Source organism: Schistosoma mansoni (assembly GCF_000237925.1).
Source record: "Schistosoma mansoni, WGS project CABG00000000 data, supercontig 0013, strain Puerto Rico, whole genome shotgun sequence".
Classification (NCBI taxonomy): Eukaryota; Metazoa; Platyhelminthes; class Trematoda; order Strigeidida; family Schistosomatidae; genus Schistosoma; species Schistosoma mansoni.
This window is the reverse complement of record NW_017386025.1, coordinates 1362577-1386958: the sequence shown is the minus strand read 5'-3', so window position 1 is coordinate 1386958 and position 24382 is coordinate 1362577. Positions and strand designations below refer to the sequence as shown.

The 24382-nt window shown below is 37.6% G+C and overlaps 1 protein-coding gene across 1 annotated transcript; it reads left to right on the top strand.

Moving 5' to 3' along the window:
- Positions 1–9916: 9916 nt before the first annotated feature.
- Smp_058410 (hypothetical protein) lies at positions 9917–23579 on the top strand (the record flags this gene model as incomplete). The annotated part of the gene is made up of 7 exons (XM_018790858.1): positions 9917–10004; positions 16516–16733; positions 16771–16977; positions 18598–18783; positions 20236–20617; positions 22003–22429; positions 22931–23579. The coding sequence occupies 7 exons, from the start codon at positions 9917–9919 to the stop codon at positions 23574–23576; spliced, it is 2154 nt and encodes a 717-aa protein (XP_018645875.1). The 3' UTR covers positions 23577–23579.
- Positions 23580–24382: the final 803 nt, after the last annotated feature.

The following is a 24382-nucleotide window of genomic DNA, read 5'->3' as shown; positions in this document are numbered from 1 at the left end:
GTCCAAGTCTCAACGCCTTATAGGTCACATAACTCGAAACCTTCATAACAGCGAATCTCGTATTCTTATGTACAAAGTCTGTGTTCGACCACTCCTTGAATACTGCGCGTTTCTCCTTAGTAGCACGCGCATAAAGGATAAATTAAGACTGGAATCAGTACAGAGACGATTTACACTTCGTACTCTTGGAACTGATAGTGTCTTGACATATAATTCGAGGTGTAGTAAACTAGGGCTTGACCCATTATGGAAGAGGAGACTCAAACTTAACCTTATCTTCTTTTTCAAAATACTTAACAAACTCTCCTTCACATCCAGTCAGGCGATTCAATATACTAAAGCCTCACATTACGACATTCGTAACTCCTTGTCTTTAGAGAAACAAACATATTCTAGATCTTCTCTCTATATAAATTACTTTACCTGTAAGTTTTCTAGGCTCTGGAATAATTTACCTCAAACTATCCGTATGTTAAACTCTCTCCCATTGTTTGTTCGCTCAACTAATGCCTTTTGCTCCTCTGAAAATGCATTAAATGCTCTAGCGCCTGTAAGTGTATCTTACTCCACAAGTGAGATTATCGGAACTTTAAATGTGTAACCTCTTACTTGCTATCATTGTTTTGTTGTTTCGTGCTCTTTGCTTTTATCTTACTTTCTCTAGTTGTAGATAAATATCAATAACTCGACAAGTTCCCTGGTGTTGCATTGGCTTGCCGTGATATATGCCATATATAAACTATTTATCAATTACTAAACCAGCAAACATAAAACTTTCTTAGATTTCATGTTTGCTCTCTACATTAAATGTTGATTTTTATAACAATCTGATCATGCCTGTAAACTGGTGTGAATTCTGTAAATATTATTTTCAGAATATGTTATTATTATTATAGTTCATCGCGTCTTGACGCCATCTACAACTTCTTATAGTAAACAGTTCCTGTCATGTCGCCACACTTTGTTATATTCCGATCCATATTTTTTATCGTAAGTAATACTACGCAAACACAAGCGTTAGGGAAATTACAGTCCAACCTACTCATTGATGATTTTTAAGTAGAAAGTAACTTCATTGAATCTGTACATACTGCTCGCTTCGTCTGGGTAGTGAAATTGTTGTTCCTATGAAAGGCGTGAGTGTTATCTATCTCCCATCGACTGCAATGTCTGAGAACATGATAAACAATATAGTTTATATCTTGCAATTGGCCGAGCTTGCGTGCAAGAGTTCGTCTTCTTATGTATGTCAGTAACATATGACGGCAAGGACAGCTGCATGCCACAATTTAACCATGATCTAAGTTACATCCAGAGAACCAGAACAGGACGCATTCAACCAAAATTTACCAAAAATGGGGAGATTGGGAAGTTACGAAGCGACAATCGGTCCAACGTGCACACTTCAAGACAGAGAGAGCAATCGCTTTGTGGTTTGTCTGCAGGAAAAGACCAATTACATACAATAAAACCTGATATTCGTGCAACCCAACTGATCCTCAGTAATTGAAATACGGAATGACCGCCTCTTGTCAGGCCATTCTACTCGTTGAAACGGGAAGGCGAGCGGCTTCGACAGGATCTGATTTTTTTTACCGTGCCTGAATGCATTGTATTTGGAATTCAAAATCAAGTAGTCTTCAATACAAAGGAGTCACTGGTTCATTCAAACACCACATCCGCTACATCTTAAATTGGGGTGTAAGTGTCTGCAATCGATTCTACGTCTTCTTCTTCAGTTCATCCTACGTCTGTCCGACAGTGTATTGGATGTAGACTCTGTATTATCTAGAATGCACTCGTTAGTATTAGAATTAACAACCGGAATCATCTGGAAATGCCAAAGTCTTTATTAAAATGTATGCTTTTCCGGTGAATAAAAGGGAATGGGCAACAATTTTAAAGTCCTCATCATCTTTCCTGGTCATAGCCCAGATTTCGAACCTCTCGATGTAATCCACAAAAGCAAGCACAATTTAGTCCAAAAAATGCTGACCACATCATCCAAAGGAGGAAGGACAGCCTCCAAAGAGGTCTGTCCCAACCTGAAACTCGGGAAAAGAAGTTTCCTCTGTCTCCCGTATCCAAAATGGTACCCAGAAGCCGAAACAGCAAGGCTCGGTCAGCGTCCGGCGAGAAAGACGACCCGATCACCGAAGTCGTCCTCAACCCTCCTGAATCCCATAGTACGCCTGACGCAACTGTGGTTACTACTCCAAACAACGTCAACGATTGGGTACAGGTCATAAGGAAAAAACGACAAAACGACGTGAAAGGGAATCCTACCCCCACCAAAGTAGTTGAAAAGCCGAAGTCTGATCACAGCGACAGACCAGTCATTTTCCATAGAATCAAGGAGAGTGAGAGCTCAGAACCGAAAGCTCGTTTTGAGCATGACATTGTGTTGATAAAACAGCTACTCAACCAAGTTATGCCCCAAACATCTCCGGAGTCACATTGCTAAAGGTGTATAGACTAGGTAGCCTGGCGAATTTGAAGCCTAATCAGTCTAGACTACTCAAAGTAGTTTTCAAATCCCCAAACGAACGCGAACTAATCTTACAAAATGGACACAAATTAAAGGGTTCAGGAGTTTTTCTCCGTAAGGACTTACCGCTGGCGGACCGTGTAAAAAGACGGGAAGCCGAAAAAGAACTACAGCTCAGATTAGACGCTGGCGAAAAAGACCTGAAAATTGTAAATTTTCGGGTTGTGAGGCTTCGACAGAGGATGATGCCGAAGCCACTGTGGGTGAAGCACGAGGTCACTTAAATAGGCTTCGGATCTGTTATACCAATGCCCGGAGCTTATTCAATAAGCTATCGGAACTCTGTGTACAGATTGACTAAACTAAGCCAGACATAATCGCAATCACAGAAACTTGGCTGACGCCGTCTATAGATAGTAGGGAACTTGATTTCGAGGGTTTTACATTAGTAAGGGCCGATAGAATACAAAAGCGTAAAGGTTGGGGAGTAGCTCTATTCATTAGGAATGTTATTCCGTTCACCATTATCGACAGTGTATCCCATGAGAGTGGGACGTATGAATTAGTTAGCTGCCGCCTGAAAAGCAAAGGACAAGAGCTGCTGCTTGGTTTGATCTATCGCAGTCCAAGCTGTGAGGTAAATGAGGTCCTGGTAAGTAGTCTCACGAAGTAATCGGTGTCTAATCCTAGGGGACTTTAATGCACCCATGGTGGACTGGGGAAATCTGCGAACTCAATCGTCAGATAATTCCTTCGGACAGGAACTAGTTGATGCGGTTATCACATGTGCCCTAGTGCAACACGTGAAGGGAGCAACCAGGTACGACCCGGGCTCTGTATCATCCTTACTAGATCTTATATTGACTCACTATGAGGATGACGTTGCAAACCTGGGTTACATGCCACCCCTAGGCAAAAGTGATCATGCAGTTTTAACCTTTGACTTCCACATGACTACAGCAGCATGGTTTTGGAACAGGTTACTCTTGTCTCACTAATTTATTAGTCGCTTGTGAAAGCTGGTGCACTCTTAAGGACCGAAAGTTACCAGTAGATATACCTTACATAGACTTCAGCAAAGTTTTCGACAAAGTTCCGCACAACCGGCTGTTATATAAGCTAAGGAATGTCGGGATTGGAGGCAATCTATTGATGTGGATAAAAGACTTCCTAGTTGGGCGTCAACAAAGAGTAAGGGTGAACTCCAAGTTGTCTAGCTGGGAAACTGTGCTTAGTTGAGTCCCCCAGGGTACAGTTTTGGGGCCAGCGTTACTCCTCCTGTACGTAAATGACCTCCCTCGTCTACTATCATCATCGGTCTTACTCTATGCTGACGATGTCAAGATATGGAGAGCGATAAAAAGCCAGGGCGATAGCTTAGAACTCCAAAATGACCTAGAGAGATTATCTGATTGGTCTCAAACCTGGCAATCGCCGATAAATACTTCTAAGTGTATTATGATGCATATTGGCCACCAGGGTACAGATACATACACGATAAATAACACTGAGCTACCTATTGTCCAGACACACAATGACTTAGGAGTCATCGTTAGTCTAGACTTAAAGACCACTGCACACTGCCGTGCAATAGCCGCCAAAAGTTTTAGAACTTTATGGTCCATACGTAGGGCTTTTAGTCATCTCGACGCTAAAAAGTTTCTGACTTTGTATACAGTGTTCGTGCATCCTAAACTTGAGTACTGCATACAAGCAGCTAGCCCCTGCCTAAAAAAGACAGTGAACTCTTGGAAAGGGTTCAGAGAACAGTAACTAAGCTGATTCCCGGAATAGCGAAGCTCCCGTATGGTACTAGGCTGACCAAGCTAAACCTATTCCCGCTGTCATATAGAAGAATCAGAGGTGACTTGATTACAGTTTTCAAATGGCTTAGTGATAAATTTTCACCTGATATGCCCTCATTTTTCTTGTCTCCCATAACAGAAATTTTACGAGGACACTCCAAAAAAGTTCACAAGCCCAGAACGAATTACTTATCAGCTGACTACCGACTTTCCCATTGAATCATCAACGAGTGGAACTCATTACCTTAGCAAGTGGTTGAGGCTCCATCCGTCGACTCTTTGTGGTGGACCTCAGCAAAAGAACTTAGTTGAAATATAACAATTCGCAACGTTACCAACAATATACCAAAAGAATTAACACTACGAACCTAAGCGTGTGTCTATGATTAACGCAAAAGGTAACAAATTACAGTTAAATTATAAAAAGGTATATTGAACAACAAAATGGTAACAGTGTTATGAAATGAATGTTACTTGTAAGCTGCTTTCTGAGATAACAACCACAAATAAGTTCACTTGGTTAACAAAGATTCCTCTGCACGTGATGGCACCAACAGCAAAATGGAGAAGATTAGATTGTAGGAGGCGTAACATTGGCATCACACATTGTTTGAGTTGGCGATTTCACAGAAGTAGGTGAAGAATTAGCTGGAAACGCAGGAAGCTGTGTTGTGCAGTTGTTGTCTTTAGAAGGCTTTCGACTGTTATGTGTTTCAGACTCTATGAAAGCGGGTTTTAACCTGTCAATTGCAACTGTTTCCTTTTTCCCATTCTTGATTGTGAAATATTTTGCTTGCCTGTCTACTACTTCATAAGGTCCTTCATAAGGGTGTTGTAAAGGACGTCTTACTGAGTCGACACGGACAAACACAAATTTACATGTGTTTAGGTGCTTGCTAATTTGCTCTTTTAAGAAAACTGGTCGAGGTGCAACAGGCTTAATGCTATTCATGTGGCTCATTAGTCTTTCGCAAAAGGAGGAGGGGTCTGTACATACAGAAGTGCCTTTATGCGTGACTAGTTGACCAGGTAAGGTTAAATTAGTTCCATAAACTAGCTGAGCAGGTGTACATTGTAGATCTTCCTTAATTGTCGAGCGTATGCTCAATAATATGAGAGGTAGGAATTCACTCCATCTAGTTACATCAGGCTGTACCATCAATGAGCTTTTAAGTTGTCTGTGGAATCGTTCCACTAGTCCATTTGCTGCTGGATGGTATGCAGTTGTAGTGATGTGATGGATTCCCAAGATGCGCGTAAATTCGTTGAAGAGGTGCGATTGGAATTGTGAACCTCTGTCGGAAGTAACGGTAGAAGGTACACCGAAATTAGAAATCCATCTGTCAAGAAACACGGCAGCAATATTTTCTGCTGAGATATCTTTTATTGGACATGCTATTGGCCATCTGGTAAAACGGTCCACTGCAGTAAAGATGTAAGTAAATCCGTTAGATGGGGGTAAAGGACCAACTAAATCAACGTGGACATGCTGAAAACGACGGTCAGGTAGATTGAATGTTGACGGTGTTGTAATCGTATGTCTGTGAACTTTGCTACGCTGGCATTGTAAACAATTTCTGGTCCATTCCTTTATGTTTGAGTTCATTTTTGGCCAGACAAATCTTTCTCCGATCAGTCTCACAGTAGCTCGAACTCCTGGGTGAGATAATGAATGAAGACAATCAAAAACTTTTTTCCTGTACGCTATTGGCACAAATGGCCTGTGTATTCCAGTTGAAGTATCACAAATTATAGTAGAATCAGAATGTGGTATTGGAATACTTTTCAATACTAGACTCGAATTTTGTTTACAAGCCGCAAGATCAGAATCATCAACCTGTAAGCGTGCAATGTCCAACAAATCAATTCCTTTAGTGGAGCAAATAGCATCAACGTCGAAACGTGACAAAGTATCTGCCACAACATTTGACTCACCTTTTATGAACTGTATGTTGGTAGAAAATTGAGAAATGTAATCTAACTGTCGAGTTTCTCTAGGAGAATAACGATCACTTTTGGCATTGAAAGCGTAAGTCAAAGGTTTGTGATCAGTGAAGATTACGAAATCTCTACCTTGTAGTAAGTGTTTAAAATGTTTAACTGCTAGATAAACAGCTAATAATTCTCTGCCAAACGTGCTGTATCGGGTTTGGGCCGGTTCTAGCTTCTTTGAAAAGAAAGCAAGTGGCTTGACTTCATTATTTACTCTTTGTTGCAGCACCGCGCCTACCGCTGCCTGAGAAGCGTCTGTACACAAAATTAGTGTTGCTTCTGGATCAGGACTGAGGTAGGTCAGCATGGTGGTAGAAGCAATCGCTGTTTTAGCAGCAGTAAAGGCATCTTTCGCTTCGGAGGATAATGTGAACTTTTTGGCTTTGCATTTTAATGCCTCCGTTAGGGGTTGTAGAATATCTGAGCAGTGAGGGATAAACCGACGATAAAAATTAAACATACCCAAGAAACGTCGAAGTTTATTTAGTGAGTCTGGCTCTGGAAAATTTTTGATAGCTTCAATTTTTGCGTCTAAGGGTTTGATACCATGTTTGTCAATCGAGTGACCCAAAAATTCTAAGCCTTCGACTCCGAAAATGCATTTGGATGGGTTAATGACTATACCGAATCTCTGAAATCTTTCGAAAAGTTGATGTAGGTGATCAATATGTTCGTGAAACGAACTACTGGCTATTAATACATCGTCGATATACACGAAAACAAAATCTAGGCCTTTAGTGACTTCATCCATAAATCGTTGAAAAGTCTGTGCGGCGTTCTTTAATCCAAATGGCATTCTCAGAAATTCAAACAAACCAAATGGGGTAATGATGGCTGTTTTTGCTATATCTTCAGATGCTACTGGAATTTGATGGTACGCTCGCACAAGGTCGATTTTAGAAAAAATTTGTTTACCGTGTAACGTAAGTGAAAAATCGTGTAAATGGGGAATGGGGTAACGATCTGGTAAAGTTAAGTTATTCAGTGATCGATAATCACCACAAGGTCGCCAATCCTGATCCCTCTTAGGTACCATGTGGAGTGGGGATGCCCAGGAGCTACTCGACGGACGTATTATTCCTAGTCGCATCATGTGCTCAAATTCGGCTTTTGCAACTGCAAGCTTGTCCGGTGGTAAACGACGAGGACGTGCCGAAACTGGTTGGTTTTTGGTGATAATTCGATGCACCACAGAATGCTGGATGGTGTTTTCGCTGTAATCTGGTTTCGTTAACTTTGGAAATTTAGATAAAATATTGGCGAATATGTCGTTTACTGGAGTGTTGATTTTAATACTATGTATATGATAGTGTGACTGAATTCCATGAACTTGGAGTTTTGTGCACGAATCGATAAGTTTTCGTTTTTTAACATCGACTAATAAGTTATAGGAGCTTAAAAAGTCTGCACCTAATATAGGGTGACGGACATCAGCAATAATAAACACCCAGTTTAGTCGACGTCTAATTCCCAAATCTAATGTCAAGAGTTGTTCTCCAAATGTTTTTATTTCAGTTTTATTAGCTGCTCTCAATGAATATTTTCCACATTTAGAAATAGGTTTCTTGGCTAGCGTAACTGGGATAACACTGACTTCGGCTCCAGTGTCTACTAAGAATTTGTAGCCTGAAGTTTTGTCGAGAACGTGGAAAAGGTGACTAGTAGCATGACCTGTAACATTTGTCGGTACTACTGCCTGGTTGACATCTTTTGGCGAGGAAAATGACCTGAAAAATTTACAGGACGTAACACACTTTCTAGCTTTGTCACCATACTTTCTATGGTACCAACAGATGTTATCATTTTTCTTTGTTCTTGAGTTATCTCGGTTCTTGTTCCCCTGAAAACTAGAGCGAGACTTTCGAGATGTGAGATTGGAAATAATTGATTGTAATGTATCTAGCTTGTTTTCAAGACTGGAGACAGTGCGTGCGTGCTGTGTACGTAAGTCACTTAATTCAGCTGTTAAGGAAGCTATGTTCGGAGTTTTAGTGTCACTCGAAGTTTGTGATATCGCCTGCACGTAGGGTGTTGTGCCTGGCGTTACTTCTAGAACTTTGTCAGCCATGCTAGCTAGAACCTCTAAATCTAAAGATTGGTTAGAAGCGCAGAGAATTTGCCGGACTACTGTTGGTAAACGTTGTAGCCAAATTTCTCTCAGAAATATATCACCAACCTTAAAAGGTTCAGCCAACTGCCTCATGTGGCGTAATAATTGGGAAGGTGACTTGTCACCTAGCTCGCACTCATGTAGCAATTGTTGTAGCTTCTTTTCATCCGAGAGTGAGGTACGTTGAATAATAGCCTGCTTCAACTGGTCGTAGGCATTTGATACAGGGACGTTGTCTATGAGGTCTGATACCTCGGATGCTACCTCAGTTGGTAGAATTCCCAGCACAAAGGAGTATTTCGATTGTTGTGAACGAATGTTACGACGCTGAAACTGCACTTCCACCTGTGCAAACCATATACGAGGGTTTACTCTACTGAATGGAGGTACATTTATTACGTTTAAAGCGTGTAACTCTGTTCGGTCGTTGTCCTGGCTGATGTCTTCAGACTCGGATGAAAACATTACAAATATACAAAAAATAATCACTACCAAGAGAAAAATCAGCGCCGTAATGTTTATAAGTGAACTCAAAATTACAGTTCCAAAGAGAAATATAAGGGCTCACCAGATTTGTGGTGGACCTCAGCAAAAGAGCTTAGTTGAAATATAACAATTCGCAACGTTACCAACAATATACCAAAAGAATTAACACTACGAACCTAAGCGTGTGTCTATGATTAACGCAAAAGGTAACAAATTACAGTTAAATTATAAAAAGGTATATTGAACAACAAAATGGTAACAGTGTTATGAAATGAATGTTACTTGTAAGCTGCTTTCTGAGATAACAACCACAAATAAGTCCACTTGGTTAACAAAGATTCCTCTGCACGTGATGGCACCAACAGCAAAATGGAGAAGATTAGATCCAGTAGTATTATTCAGTAATGATCCGGGCCAAAACACCAACGTAGTGTGGAATGGTCTAAAAAGATGTTATAATACTATTATAATCTTCAATCAAAGGCCGTGGTCGTTAAAGCAGAAGAATAGACGGCGGACACCACGTTTATATTTTAAGAAGCGCGGTAGTGAAGTCGTGTTATATATAACCAAACAAAAGTATTCGTTTCTTTACGATTGATACAGAAAAATAATAGATATCAAATATGAGTGTGATTACATAAAAAGTGTGACAACTAGGAAAAATATGTGACCTTTAATTTGTTGTTACAAAAAATCACTAGACATAAATGTCACTATAGACTCTTGTGCTCAGATTTCAGACATGTGTTTATTTACGAGTAATTAATTCCCGATTCGCGAGCTGGTACATTGGCCGTCTCATAATAAGAGCAACGCCTCTTTGTGAAATCCCTATCAAGCACATATAGTACAAGATGTTCTTAAATACAGCTAAATAAAAGATCATTGTCGTTTTCCAAATCCACAATATGGCGAGTCTAGTCATGTAGTCCATCCAGTTTTTATAGTGTATTTGTAACGTTCTGTCTTATAAAACGATAAGTCAATTGAGACGATTGTAAGACTCTATTTGTTCCAAGCAGCTTAGTTATCATGAGCTCGCAAGTGCCAGACATTGGTCAACGGGAACTTGAAGAATTCAGCTTGCTATGGGCAAATGCAACTTTTCGTTTTACAGACCGTAATTTAATAACGTTTTGAAAATTCATTGATATATACAGGTTGATATTTGTTCAGTCAGGATGCTTCTTCGTGGTCTTCTGCAGCTATTTTGTGAACGATTTTTTGTGAAGCACTACCGACTAGTAATTCACCTGTGTCAAACCAGAAATGTGGGAGGTAACGATAACCAAATCAACGTGAATTTATAACTAATGAGTCATATGACCGAATCGCTCAATTTGTGTAGAGTTAGTCAAGTTCTGAAGCCTTAGGGTCAGGTCCTAGGAGAGTATATTTTGCAATATCTTCAGGCGCGTTTCTTCTTTTCGATGTCGTTGTAATTTCTGAAATCTCATTTTTCAGTATATTTATATGGAGCGATAGTCTAATGAACGAAGACTTGACTAGAGTAAATTAGTTAATCGTATTATGCGAAATCACACACCATTCGCATATCTTCCTTCAATTGTCTTTTGTAGACTCATCGTCCTTCCATTCCGCGGAAGATATCAAATTCGTTACTTCGTTATTCATAAGGGAATTTAGAAAAGGTCATTAAACAAGAATATTCAGGCAACTGTTAGAAGTTCGTTTTCAAAAAGTTCACATTTCAGCCAAATATGCAACCTGTAATGGTAAAGAAATCCTCAAAATAAATAGTTCCGTAAGTCCGGCAACGGCCCTAACTCTGGTGTTCTACTGGACAAACCCGTAGCTGAAGGCTATTGAGTGGGCATCCACAACGGCGCAAGTTTCGGTAAACAGTACAGCTAATCTACAGCGAAAAATATTCAGCTTAGATCACTTACTGCTCGACTCACCAGTGACCATACAAATATAAAATCGAACCCTTTCATTCCTGACTTCTGGTTTAACTGGTTCTAATACTTGAATAAAAAGGCTCTGAGGACAGCAGCATTGCCAGTCTCTGAATGTACATGACACCTTTAGGTCTATCACACATTTATTAGTTTGATTCTATATGGACGTTCTGGAGGATAAACATTACCAAAAGTTTTTTTGTACTGACTTGTCTTGTTACAAATCAACCTCCACTATTTATCACAAATGTATCGGTGACCTCCGATTTCCTTTGACTAATGAGGTTTCTAAGTTTAGTCTTTCATAGGCTTATATCCAGCACGAAGGTACCTTCAGAAGTAGTGCGAAGTCAAATATGTGAGGGAATCCTGAAGAAAATATAGGAAAGTGACTTGACAACTTAGTATTACGTAATGCACTAGTACTCAAGAAGTAAGGCGATCGGCATCAGTAATAAGTAACGAAAGAGTGAGACAAGGACCGTCACAATGGGAACTAAGAGTTGGTAGCGTATGATTTCGAATGCGTACGAAGTGTAGCATTAATTTGACCTGCGGCGTTACACTTCGGTAAGCTGTAGTGGCATTCGTTTTTATTCTCTTGTTATGAATCAACGCTACTTTTTACTCCTATAATTCGAATTTCCCAGAGATTTTTCGAAAAAACAAACCTGCTGCAGATTCACAATCTATTTCATTTTCCTGTTGTCCATGTAACTAGTTGAGAAGTATTCTTGCAAAATTACATATATGTTCATCTACAAAGATTCATTTGCCAAAGCGTTAGTAAACAGGTCAACTGTTTGTGGGAAGATGTTCTCATCCACAATTTTTTAACTCATCACTTTTCAGATAATGACTTATCTAATCATCCTCACCGCCTGTTCATAATTATACAGAAATCTATCTTGGATACACATCAGTCATGTTACTCTCATGCTTGATCACTGACTTTTAAAACAAAGTGTCGGTTGGCGTTAAGAGTAACTCTGGGAAGAAGTTGATGTTGGCAAAACTAAGGCATTCTTTCGCTTAGTGTTAGGCTCATAAAGTATACTATACTGACGAACCAGTGTGATGTATGATGTACTGGTGAAACTGTAATTTATGGAAGACCTTTGGGTAGTACTTAAGTGGCCTCGAAAGACTTCATCCACTTATCTAGGTTACAAATTAGTGTAAGTAATGAAGACTAGGAGTTTAAATTAGAGTCACAAATTACAGTTAGGACTTTCATTGCGAACTAGCCTCAGGCATAGTGACAGAATGTCATTAAGCCATAAAGACGAGCGAATATTGCTCCAAAAATCCAAGGGTCTCTCTCATACCTGACTTGTTCGTCCTAAAATTATGGTCTTGTCACTTAGTAATCTAAGTTACAAGAAACACCTGAAGTACAGGTGAGACTATAATTAATGGACGACCCTTGAATGACGCTAAACCGACCTTGAGAGTGTCCACCTGATAACTAGGACCAAATAGGCTTATAAACCAGTGTGAGGAATTAGAACTATGAGTTGCAGTTGATGGTTAAGGTTAAGAATTAGGTTTGGGGTTTTCATCACGAATTGACATCAGCTACAATGCCGAAACTCTGTGTAGCCAAATGGATGAGTGGGTTTCACTCCAAGATCCGAGACCTGATATCTTATGCCTGATTAGTTCGTCCATAAATTGTCTCGCCGAAATATATTTTATTTAAGATGTCGATCTCTCACTGACCGTGCCCTATGTAATTTGGAGCACAATCAGTTGTTCGTGTCTCCAAAAAGCATTCCGTATTCTAACCTCAACTCCTAATTCCACCTTCTAACAAAAGCCGTCTTATCTCCAACTACTACCTCCAACGCTTAAATCCAAACTCCAAGCTTAACTCCTAACCTAATTCTTAACCCGAACTCTCCATATCTGTCAAACTTACCCTGTCTTCTAGTTCTTAACCCTGACCTTTTTTTAATCGCTATAGTAAATAATCTAGCATGTAAACGTTAATTGATGTCAAGACCGTTTGTCGTTTTATTACTGTTTGTTGTACCTCGTTGCTTAACTATGTATAGTTTTCTTGCTGTGTGATAACTTGGTCCTCAGCATATTCTACTCCTATTGTTTGGTAGCCATAGTAGTAGCTACAATTTTCTCGGTCATGATTCTCATGTTTTATGTAGTTGAAAACATTGGGGAAAGTTCCAAAACTCTTTTGGACTCATCCTTTGTTCTTCTTTAACCGAATCAACCTAATTTCATCTTCAATTTCGTATGTCTTTGTTAAGTTGTATTTCACTGTTTCGTGACCAAGTGCTTCTTGTCTCTACACTGTCATGTTTCTAATTATTTCAGGCTCATTAATGTTAGCTAGTTCTTATTTAACCCGTTCATATTCTGTACACTTACCTCTACTTGTACAGTCAGTTGTGCTATGACGGACTGAAATAATCAACTACTCCTTCGAGTGCCAAATATTTAGTTTAAAATGTCCCTCAGTGTTGTACAATCACACTTCAAGTAGCGATCTACCAGCTTTCTGTATTTTACACACAAAATTGTATACTTATCTAATTGATCGTTCGACCTTAGTTAGGGGGAAATATAGTAGGTAACGCGTAAAACTCATAATTACTGACAAAGAATGATGAATTTCAAAAGTGGGTTCCACGTTAATGGTTTTCTTTTTAGACTGTAGCTCAGGCCATTTATGATGTGCGTAACTCACATCGGTGAAAAAAGATATATCTACCTAAAGTCGCTTCGTTTATCCTAATTCATATAATCCATAAGCATCTATAAATGCTTCCAATCAGCTCCTAATGACAAATGTTCATTTAGTCGGTCTAGGGTTAGTTAGACAACTAAGCCCTCTTAAATGATTTCGTCAAAGTGTATTCTTTTTGGTACCATTGATTCAAAGGAAAACTCAGTTTACTGACCCCTTAAGCAAACATGAATATAAAATGGGAGACTAAATAAGCATTCAGTGTTTCTGTTCATCGTAAAGATGAAAGGCAAGGTATTAATGTTCAATCAAACTGTTGTAAGACGTAAAACCAATATGTTCTGTTTCTCGCTTGAACCCCAACACAACGTACTTTCCGGCCGATGTTTTCAAAGTCCTGAGCACCAAAATCAAACTGATGAACACACTGACTAGTCAGTCAGTCATTTGAACAAGAAGTCTGGGGCACATGTACATCGATCTGAATCGCCACAGCACATCAACACAACAAAATGGCAGAATTGTAGTAGTAACATTATTGGTGGTAGTAGAAAAGATTAAATATGGGTGACATAATCCAAGATGAAAATATGGGTTTGTAGAATGGAAACATCTAGGATAGTTATTAAGATCTAAGTGAAGACCAAAAGTAACTACATCTGTACCATTAAGTCTGATTCTGTATAACGTCATCCAACATCTACAGTCATCAGTTTTGATAACCTCGTGAACTCTAACTAGGTAATTAACATCTATCACCATGGCTCGAACCAAGAGGCAGTGACCGCAGAATGATATCAGGTCTTGATTTGTTAGCCCTTAACTTTTTTCCAATCTACTTCTACACAAACAGACCATTTGTCGAGGTAAGTGGTTGTTGTGGATGCATAATGCATATTCCAACCACATTGAATTATGTTGATCCACTGCCTTATGAACCGATTTGGTATCCTTACCTAATACTCAGTGTCTAACTTCAAAATTCCTTACTCTGTGGTCCTAACAAACCCAAACAATGCTTCAAATGTATGTATGATCAACTACTCGTAACCTACGAATAGGTCATGTATTGCTCATAAACTGCAACAGAGCGAACTGTTAAACAATAAATGTCTTTTGGTTGATAGATAAATACCCCGCTGAAGCCAAAAATGAGGCAATTCGGCAAAAGCCGAGCGAGCGCCCCAAATCAGTTTCCAGATTTTGTTAGACACAAACCTACCGGGCCTGGTCGGGGCGCTCAATTACTTCACTCTACCTTCAAGCTAGCCCTAAAACGGCCCGGACCAGTTCTGTGAGATCTTCGATTGGTGAGTATTACTCTCTTCCCTGAACATCCTTTGTTAGACAAGATATATAGGGGAAATATTTTTATTGGGTGAGGGTACCAAAATAATTGTTTCCCGATAATTTTGAGCAAATTTTAAGGTGCTGTCCCACTTTTCAAATATATTGTTCAAAATACAGTGTACATAAACACCTGATTCAAAAACATAGATTAAGATAGTCAATCATTTAGACCACTTTGATTATTGAGAGATATGCCTGTCTTTTTAGCTTAGTTTATGAGGTCTTTGTAAAGATACAGAAGTTTTGTGTGCAATTTGTCATCAAGCTGTGTATGGTATATCTGAATACATGGGGGGAAAAGTATGTTGCTTCGTATTTTGGTCTGTATAATTTAATATCTTTGAACTATGATATGATGACTCCCGTAGAAAGGTGTGGTTAGCGCCCTATGTAAGGTATAAATATATGATTCGTGAATTTAGACATCATGACAAAATCACATAAGTATAGTTGAAAGAATCCACTCCAAATCTCCCAGTATTTATTTCTGTATACCTGTATTATTTTTTCACCTACTTTCTCGTTTAATACTATTGAACCATTGATTTGCATCTTTTGTTGTGAGTGAAACACAGATCGATGCAGTTTTTAACTCAGCTGAAATGCACTTTAGGGTAGGTGGTCAGGTGCATGTTTTAACTACTACAGTTGACAAATGGGACGTTGAGAAGTGCTTCCAATAAATAGATTACAGGTTTTCTGAGGTATGAAAAGAGGGAAATCATCTAGTAATAGGATGAATAGTCGTTATCATCATCCCAAATTACTTTCTAGGTGTTCGCGTTTGCATAGCAATTTATTCATGTTATTTTTTCCAGTTCATCGTAATTTTTCAACGTACTGCTCAGCTGTTCGATTACCATAGATGATTTTTCTGGGTTCACCTTCAAATATTCGACCTAGATTTCCGTATCCATAAACCCGATACAAGCACCAAATGTCTGGTTTCACCCTCGTTTTTTTAGAAACATGGCGATGGTGAGCAATATCTTCTTAAACGAGACTGGTTGCACGACCGTTTGACGTTACTTCGAGAAATACAAACTGTTCACTTTCTACGGAAGCATGATGTTTAAGTGTAAACATTTTACTAGCTTACAAGTTACTAAGATTAAGTCGAGTAGCATAATTGTTTCTTTTGTTTGATGTAACTTCATTATGTGCCAAATCAGATTTCGGCATTTCCATAGCTGTATTAAGATTTCAATCACAAGTCTCTGGCTTACAGGCTTATATTGCACACGTTTTCGCAATAGTTGATTTGAGTCTGGGATTGGAAATCGGCTTTTGATAAGTAGGGCTTTAAAAATCAAAACACTCAAGATAGACAAACTATTTACAGTGAAGACCAGTTTTGAAGTCTGCATATGAAAATAAACCAGTGAGATACACTTTATCCGTCACATAGTTCAAATAGTCAGTTATCGCTAGCAATCAGTACGTCACTTGTCCCCTTTGAGTTCTGGATTTGATAAGCGTTGACGGGTGTCATTATTGTCTTTCTTTAAATTTGATCGTCACTTACTATACGCAGTGTAGTACGAGAGCGTTTTCTTTTTATGGGTTTAATGTACAAACACCTATCTATTCTCTCATAATTCAGATAAATGTGTATTATATTCTTGTTCGATATTACTTATCTTTCTTAGTAATGACGGATAGCGCTTCTGAATTAGAACTGGAATCTGATGCGAGTTCCGTTGATGGTACCAAAGACTCATTGGTTACAAATGAACAGATTTTACGACGTATTGACTCTTTACAGCAAGAAAATCGAGTTTTAAAAACTGAGGTAGAAACTTTGAAACTAAAGATCAAAGGTCTAAACGACTTAAATCAGCAACTGAGACGTAATAGTGTTAGTATAGTAAGTTCTGTAGCTATCACGTATACTTGTTTTATAGCAAGCAAAAGCAGAACAGGAAGAAGAGTATATTAGCAATACTTTGTTGAAAAAGATCACTGAGTTAAAAAAAGAAAAAGAATCACTCGCATTGAACTATGAACAGGAAGAAGAATGTCTTACCAATGAACTTAATCGTAAATTCACACAACTCAGACAAGAAAAAGTTGCTCTGGAGCGTACTTTAGCGCGCGAACAAGAGAATCAAGTAAATTTCATTAGTGTAATGGGTTTTTGACATCTTTTTGTGGTGAGGTAATATATATAATCACAAAGTTTCTTGTAATTAATATATCATTATCAAGCCTTTTGTTTCAACGTCCAGTTGAATAGTTCTCATCGTGTTTATGTAGCTCGTAAAAACACTAATTGTCTTCGTTTCTGAGTCCAAAATTACATTTCAAGATGTTCTTTATGTTACTGAAATATAATAATGTTCTTGTTCCTAGGTCTATATCCAACCATCTTCGTCACTTCTCATGCTAATCTGTATGTTACTTTATACATTCTGTATAGCAGCGTTGAATGCATCTCACTGAAAATTCTAAATCTAAACTCAGATATTTTAGTCTAACTTCTGTTCTGGCTTCTGGTTAGCGTTTTACAGTACAACATGCACCAGTCGGATTACACTTGACGGAGAAGCTTTTGAGGATGTGAAAACCTTTACATATCTGGGCAGCATCATTGATGAACACAGCAGATCTGATGCAGATGTGGAGACGCGGATCGGCAAAGCAAGAGCAGCATATTTACAACTGAAGAACATCTGGAACTCAAAACAACTGTCAACAAATACCAAAGTCAGAATTCTCAATACAAATGTTAAAACAGTTCTACTATATGGGGTGGAAACTTGGAGAACTACGAAAGCCATCATGCAGAAGATGCAGGTGTTTATTAACAGTTGTCTATGCAAAATACTTTGGATCCGTTAGCCAGACACTATCAGCGACAACATACTGTGCGAGAGAACAAACCAGATTCCAGCGGAGGAAGAAATCAGGGAGAAGCGCTGGAAGTGGATTGGGCACACATTGAGGAAATCACCTAACTGCGTCACAAGTCAAGCCCTCACATGGAATCCTGAAGGTCAAAGGAAAGGAGGAAGACCAAAGAACACAATACGCCGAGAAATGGAGATGGACATGAGAAGAATGAACAAAAAATGGATAGAAGTAGAAAAGAAGGCTCAGAACAGAGTGGGTTGGAGAAAGCTGGTCAGCGGCCTATGCTCCGTTTGGAGTAACAGGCGTAAGTAAGTATGTCTGTTCTGGCTTCTAGTATACATCATAAAATACTAACAGATAAGTAAGAACAGTCAAAAAGTACCGAAATTATATTATTTATGCTTCTGAAATTGTATCCATAATTATTGCATGTAATATTCTCAAAGTGTTTTGGTAATCTCATCACAGCGTGTATAGATGTTCTCGGATAGACTTAAGCACTTGTTTAGTGCAAAATGAATAACCTGTGGCTTAATGGTTAGAGCGCTAAGTTTTCGAGTAGCTGGTCACTTACTTCGGATTGAATAGATATTTAATGTCACTAGCCCTCACACGTATATGCTTCAAAACGTACATAAACCCGTACGGTGTAAATGAGTTATGACACTTCTATTTATCTGGTTTTGCATGGTTGTTTACTCTGTATTGATTTCTAACGAAGACCGCTTTTAGGTTAATAAAAGTCCTTGTTTTAACAGTTTTAAAGTGAAAATGTCCTAGTTTTAAACATATAATCTTACTATTTTTTATTCGCTTGTGTTGAAACTATGTTCCTTATAGATATAATTTGTAAAAAAAAACTCATCCTCTTCCTCTAGGTCAGCAAATTAATGAGAAGAATTGAAAAACTAGAAACGGATATGAATCACAAACAGGATTGTTTAGATCGTTTACGCAGAGAGAAAATCGAATTAGAGAATGCACTTGAGCAGGAACAGGAAGCTTTAGTGAACAGATTATGGAAAAAGATGGAAAAGCTTGAATCTGAAAAGAAAATATTACGAGTTAGTGTGTGGATTTTATTACTATTTTTTAGTATATTAAATGTTGAATATTTCCATTAAACCCCTCAAGAAAAACTCATTAGTCCACACTATCGTGCTTCGTAAGGAAGTTTCTGTTCATTGACAAATGAGATTGTTGTTATTTCGAATATTAGTAAACCTTTTGTCCAATTCATATTTATTTCTTTAGTTATTTGCCATATTTTAGCTTGTTGTACCCTTTGTTTCTAAGTTCTTCATGGTTTCATAAAGTCATTTTTAATCCTTTATTTTTTTAGACGTAACCTACATTCTCTCTTTATCACTATTATCTCGTAGTCTTGATTTATTAGTTTGATGATTCCTTCCTCGTAGTATTTCTTTCAACTTTGGTACTGTGAAAGCGTGAGTGAAATAAACATTGCCTGAATACTGTAATGACTTTTTGTAGAGTCATTCTATTTGATGATAATCGCGGATGCAATACAAACTTAACGTAATGATTATACATATCCATCTTCATGATGCCTTTCGAAAATGTCAATTAAATCAATTACATTATTGTTTATACTCAAAAGTTTATTACGTTATTGATATATTTCAATGATTTTACTGTTTTTTACCATTCCCTTTTTATACTACTAATTTAGATTTCTAATTTAACGTATGCAAAATAACGCTTATCCGTTTTGTTCGATGGTGTATGACTCGGAATTTCCGTTTTATGTTTTTTTGTGTGTAAATTTTGCAACAGGACGGTTAAGCCTTCCTCTTCCTATCGATTATTAGGTGTAATAGTTTACGATAATTAGATAATCTGGCATATGCTTTGATGATATCGTATACCATATCATAATAGGTCACTGAACTGGTTTACTCCGTCTTTAGTCCTAGGATTTTCTTCTATCCACTATTTTTCTCAAGTTTACAGATAGTGTTTAAAATACCTCTAATCTGTACTACTAATTTCAGTTTTGAACAAGAAAATCTGTTCAGATTTATCGTGACATTTTATACTATAAAGCCTATTACCTCATCAGTGTTATCAAACGTGGATACAATGCTATAATAAAAAAATTATGGGACAGTGGATACCTCAGTGCAGTCATCTTGCAACTGAGATCTCCAATATGAAGCAGTGACTTAGTGAATAATGCAATTAACTTTAAACCAATAGGTTACATGTTGGAATCCTTCTTTATGTACTTTGTTATAGCCAGTCCGATTATCCCGTTTCTCATCACATTAACTAAAAGCTGACCATGTAATTCTGTACTTGTTTGCCAAAGTACAGTTGATTTTTTTCTCTGATACATAGCAGTACATACCATTGCTTCATGGAGTTAAATCGACATGTAGCAGTACTTCGAAAATACAACCCTTTATAATTGGTTACTTTCGTATAATCAATCGTTGAAAAACCTGTTCTGCTATTGTGAGTATTGCTAAACAAATCATTTTCCATTTCCTCAGGAGAAACTGGAATCCGTTGGTGCTCCACTGCCCAGCCTTTCAAGTGCCCAAAACCTTGCTAGTATTTCAGATGGTATACCTAATAACAGTTCAACAGTTCCCCGTCCTATCAGTAGTGGACCTGGTAGTCTTCGTAGCTCTTTCAAACAACACAGTCACCCGCCGCACACTTCATCTAGTTCAATTGGTACCTCTTCTGCTGTTACGTGTCCTGTTTCTCCTGGTAGAATATCTATCTCATCCGGTAGTGAGGAAAAGGCTCCCCAATCAAGTCAGTCTTCCTCTATCCCCAATGATTTGACTTCGAAATCCAATGTATCTGAATGTAATGGCGCACCATTTACACTACCACCTCAAAGTCCTATGGATATTGATGCATTGGGTAATTATCATTTTATAATACAATTATATTCGAAAGTACTTAACATCACAAACTGAATTCAGTTAAACCATTATCTGACGAGTCCCAAACAGAATAAAATATGTATTCTAGATCCCAGTGCTAGTAATTAATGAAAAATACAATGAAGTTTTAATTACAAGTAGCCCATTATCTGTTGAACCACACCTTGTAGAAAAGTGCGGACTACCTGGTTCGAATCCGTTGCTTATCATAACTAAAGTATTGCTAACGAGCTATAAATAAACTTGTGTTTTTTAACCAGTGCTAAAATAAGCGTGGACACTGTTTTTAGTTTCAGACTAATCGTTTCTGGGTTATATGACCTTGTCCAAGTGAAGTTAGCTGTAATGTTTTATTTAAGTGTTTCTTCTTATTGACCAAAGCATTCGACTTCTAGTCACTGAGCTTTAAGTTTAAGCTCCTACTTCACCTGCTATAGTTTAAGCTACTGGGTAAAACCACCTCTCAAGCAGAAAAATATCAATAAAACTAACTTCATTAGCTGTGTTGCTCTGTCGTTATTATTATATACATAACTGGCTTGTTTCAAGGTATGAGAATGGAAGCTGTAGAACTTTCGATAACTGAATCAAAAGGGTTTTACTGTTCTTTTTAATTGTTCTCCTAATATCAACAATGTACGATGAAAGTTATAATCAAATTAAGTAGTTTGAACTAACTTTCTCTTAACAGTATTAAAACACCCTTTTGGTTGATCACTGCTGCATTAGTTAGCTAACTAATCACATGTAATAGTAGCATGAATTACACGTTTATGGGTAGAAATACGCTGGTTGAGCGGAAAGATGTTCCACATCTGAAAACCATAGTATAATAATAATAATTATTATTATTATTATTATTATTATTATTATTATGACTTATCATTACTGAATTTAAGGCTCTTGATTAAAACTACGTAGCACTTGTGAATAGTTTTGGATTTTACTTCCTTTCTGTATTCTTTTTAAATATGTACTTCTTTTGTCATATATAGAACGTGTCTTACATACTTTTCCTTCGAAAAAATATGTAATAATGAATCAAAAATAAATCCAGTCTCACTAAAAGTTTTATTGTTAAGTGATGTGTATTTTTATGATCAATTTTAACTGTACTATAATCATATTGTTTAGTCGGTCTTCAGCATAGGACGATGTTGACCTTGACGTCCTGTTTTTTAGTTAACCTAGCAAATTTGATTGGAATAACATATAATCATACGATTTTCAAGTAATTCAGTAAATAAAACCTTGGTACTTGGGTACGTTGATAATTCTCATACTTGACTAGACTTAAATGTATCACTTCAACGTTACTAACTGATTGTTTTTATTGTGTTTTAAACACTTGTTTGCTTGCAGATCCTAATGCAAGTGGCGCAGCTAGTCCATGTGGAAGTATTGGCTTGCAATCACTCCCAACTACTCCAAGTCACTCACACTCTTTAAGAAGTCCTTCAACACCTTGCGCAGTGCATAAAATGTTCACTTCTCAAGAGTCGTCTACTCCTAATCAGTCATCAGATGTCGTTCTTAGTACTTCTTCTCATATGATTTCGACATCATACGTTAATCGATTGCGTGATGAAGTTTGTCGTCTACGCCAATTACTTCAACGCTATGAAGCGGAGTCTGCTTGTAAGATGCCTCAGTATGAATCAGAGGAAAAATCAGTCGCTGAGGAAAACCGTCGTTTGCGGAAATTGCTTCAAGTTGAAAAAGAAAGACGTGAGGCATTGTCTAGACATTTGAGTGAAAGCGAATCAAGTTTGGAAATGGAAGATGAAAGGTAAAGTTTATTAGCTGTATATTTATACTTCTATAGTCCCCACTGAAGTATTAGAAACATGATTTTCAGTGAAGGAATCTCTTGTCAGCAAACTTTTTATCAAGCTATACACTCCTATATATATATGTTGATGTAATAGAAAGATTCTAACTCTAGGTTATATTAGTATAAATGACAACAATACAAGATTGTGTAACTTCTACAGAATGTGAGAAAATAAAATGTGTAGCTTACTTTTTTTTAATAGCACATGGATTACGTTGTGACTGTTCGTTAGCTTACTGTATTCAGTGTTGTATTTAGACACATCTTATTTAACGATTTAAAGGATTTTGTAGATTCATGCTAAATCAACCACAAATAATGTGTTCAATGAATGAGATTCTGATTTTATCATCTAAATCATTGATTTACGTTAATTTTCACACCTAATTTGTTCTGTGCATATCTTTTGATCAGTTACAAAAATATATTAATAATGTTTGCCTTTATTTTTAATAGACAGTTTAATGAAGCTAGTCGTTCCACTCGCCTAAGGACGATTTCTGATTGTACATCTCCATTTCAACCCCCTGTTCCTGCTCCTTGGACATCTGGTGGTACATCATCATCATTGTATGGTCCTGGCCATGCATTTGCTGTTGCTGTAGCTGCTGGTGTGAGTGGTCATCCAAGTACACGAGTTTGCCGGGAATGTGGTCAGCCATTAATGAGTTCTTTTTCGGCTGATTCTACATCTGTATCAAGTGGTCGGTTAGTCTCAACTTCATTGCATAATCCTAACCATGTGAGTAGCTTACGTAATTGTTCTGGTCGTTGTTGCTCTCCAATCAGTAATGTAAACACTTCAGAGGCACATTCAGTCCATACTTCAAACTCTCCTTCAACACCAACAACATCATCTTTAAATGGTGATCATTTTGTAAAGCCAACTTATCCAGCTGCTGTAAGTCCACAACAAAATCCTTACTATTATCATACAATCCCTTCTTTATCTGCTGACAGTAATCGAATATCTTCATCGGAGAAACGATTTTCAACTTATTCAATTGATGATAAAGATATTATTCAAAAACCATTAGATTTAGAAGATGGAGATGAAGAAGATGATGCTCGATGTATTACACCTCCAAGTTGTCATAATTAATCATTGAAATGGAAACCTTTTTTCGTATGTACACAAACACCCATAACATGAAGTGTATTTTAGCACTTTCTACTCGCTTTCATGTAGACGCTTTCTGTGTGTGTGTGTATGCCTTTTTCATTTAAACCTTCATTCCTTTTGTCATGCTACATACTTATGTAACATACCTTTCAAATTTGTGTATAGCTTTAATAAGCATTATTTTTGTTATTTTCGCGTTCCTCATCAAATCTCGACTGTTCGATTATTTTTTTATGAAGATGTCATTGATGATAATTATGCCTAAACACACATGCATATGGAAAGATGCCGGGTTTCTCTCAAGGAAAATAGAAAATTTCCTAATATATATTTCGTCATAGCTTATGACACTTAATAAATTTAAAGTTGTTGCACTGAATCCTGCTACTTATTTCAGTTCTAACAAGTGTTCACTCACTGATATGACGATAAGCTTGAGTATTTTCGCTGTTTAGTTGAATGGATATATATTTCTTTAAAACGTGAGGCTTTTAAGTTGCGTCAAGTTTTTATCTACAAATTTACCAGTTGTTCCCGTCTATTTTTCTTGTTTTTCGGACCTCATATTGTTGTGTATGTATGTATGTATGTATCTGTGGGTGTGTACATCTAAATCAAAATTTTCGCAATCAGCTGTTTGCTTACAATTGTTTCAATTCTCGAACTCTAACCAATTAACGAAAATGACAGCTCGGAGATACATGATATGTGTACATTTTATCCACAATCCACTATTATTATTATTATTATTATAATACAATTCTATTTTTTTCCTCGTATGGCAT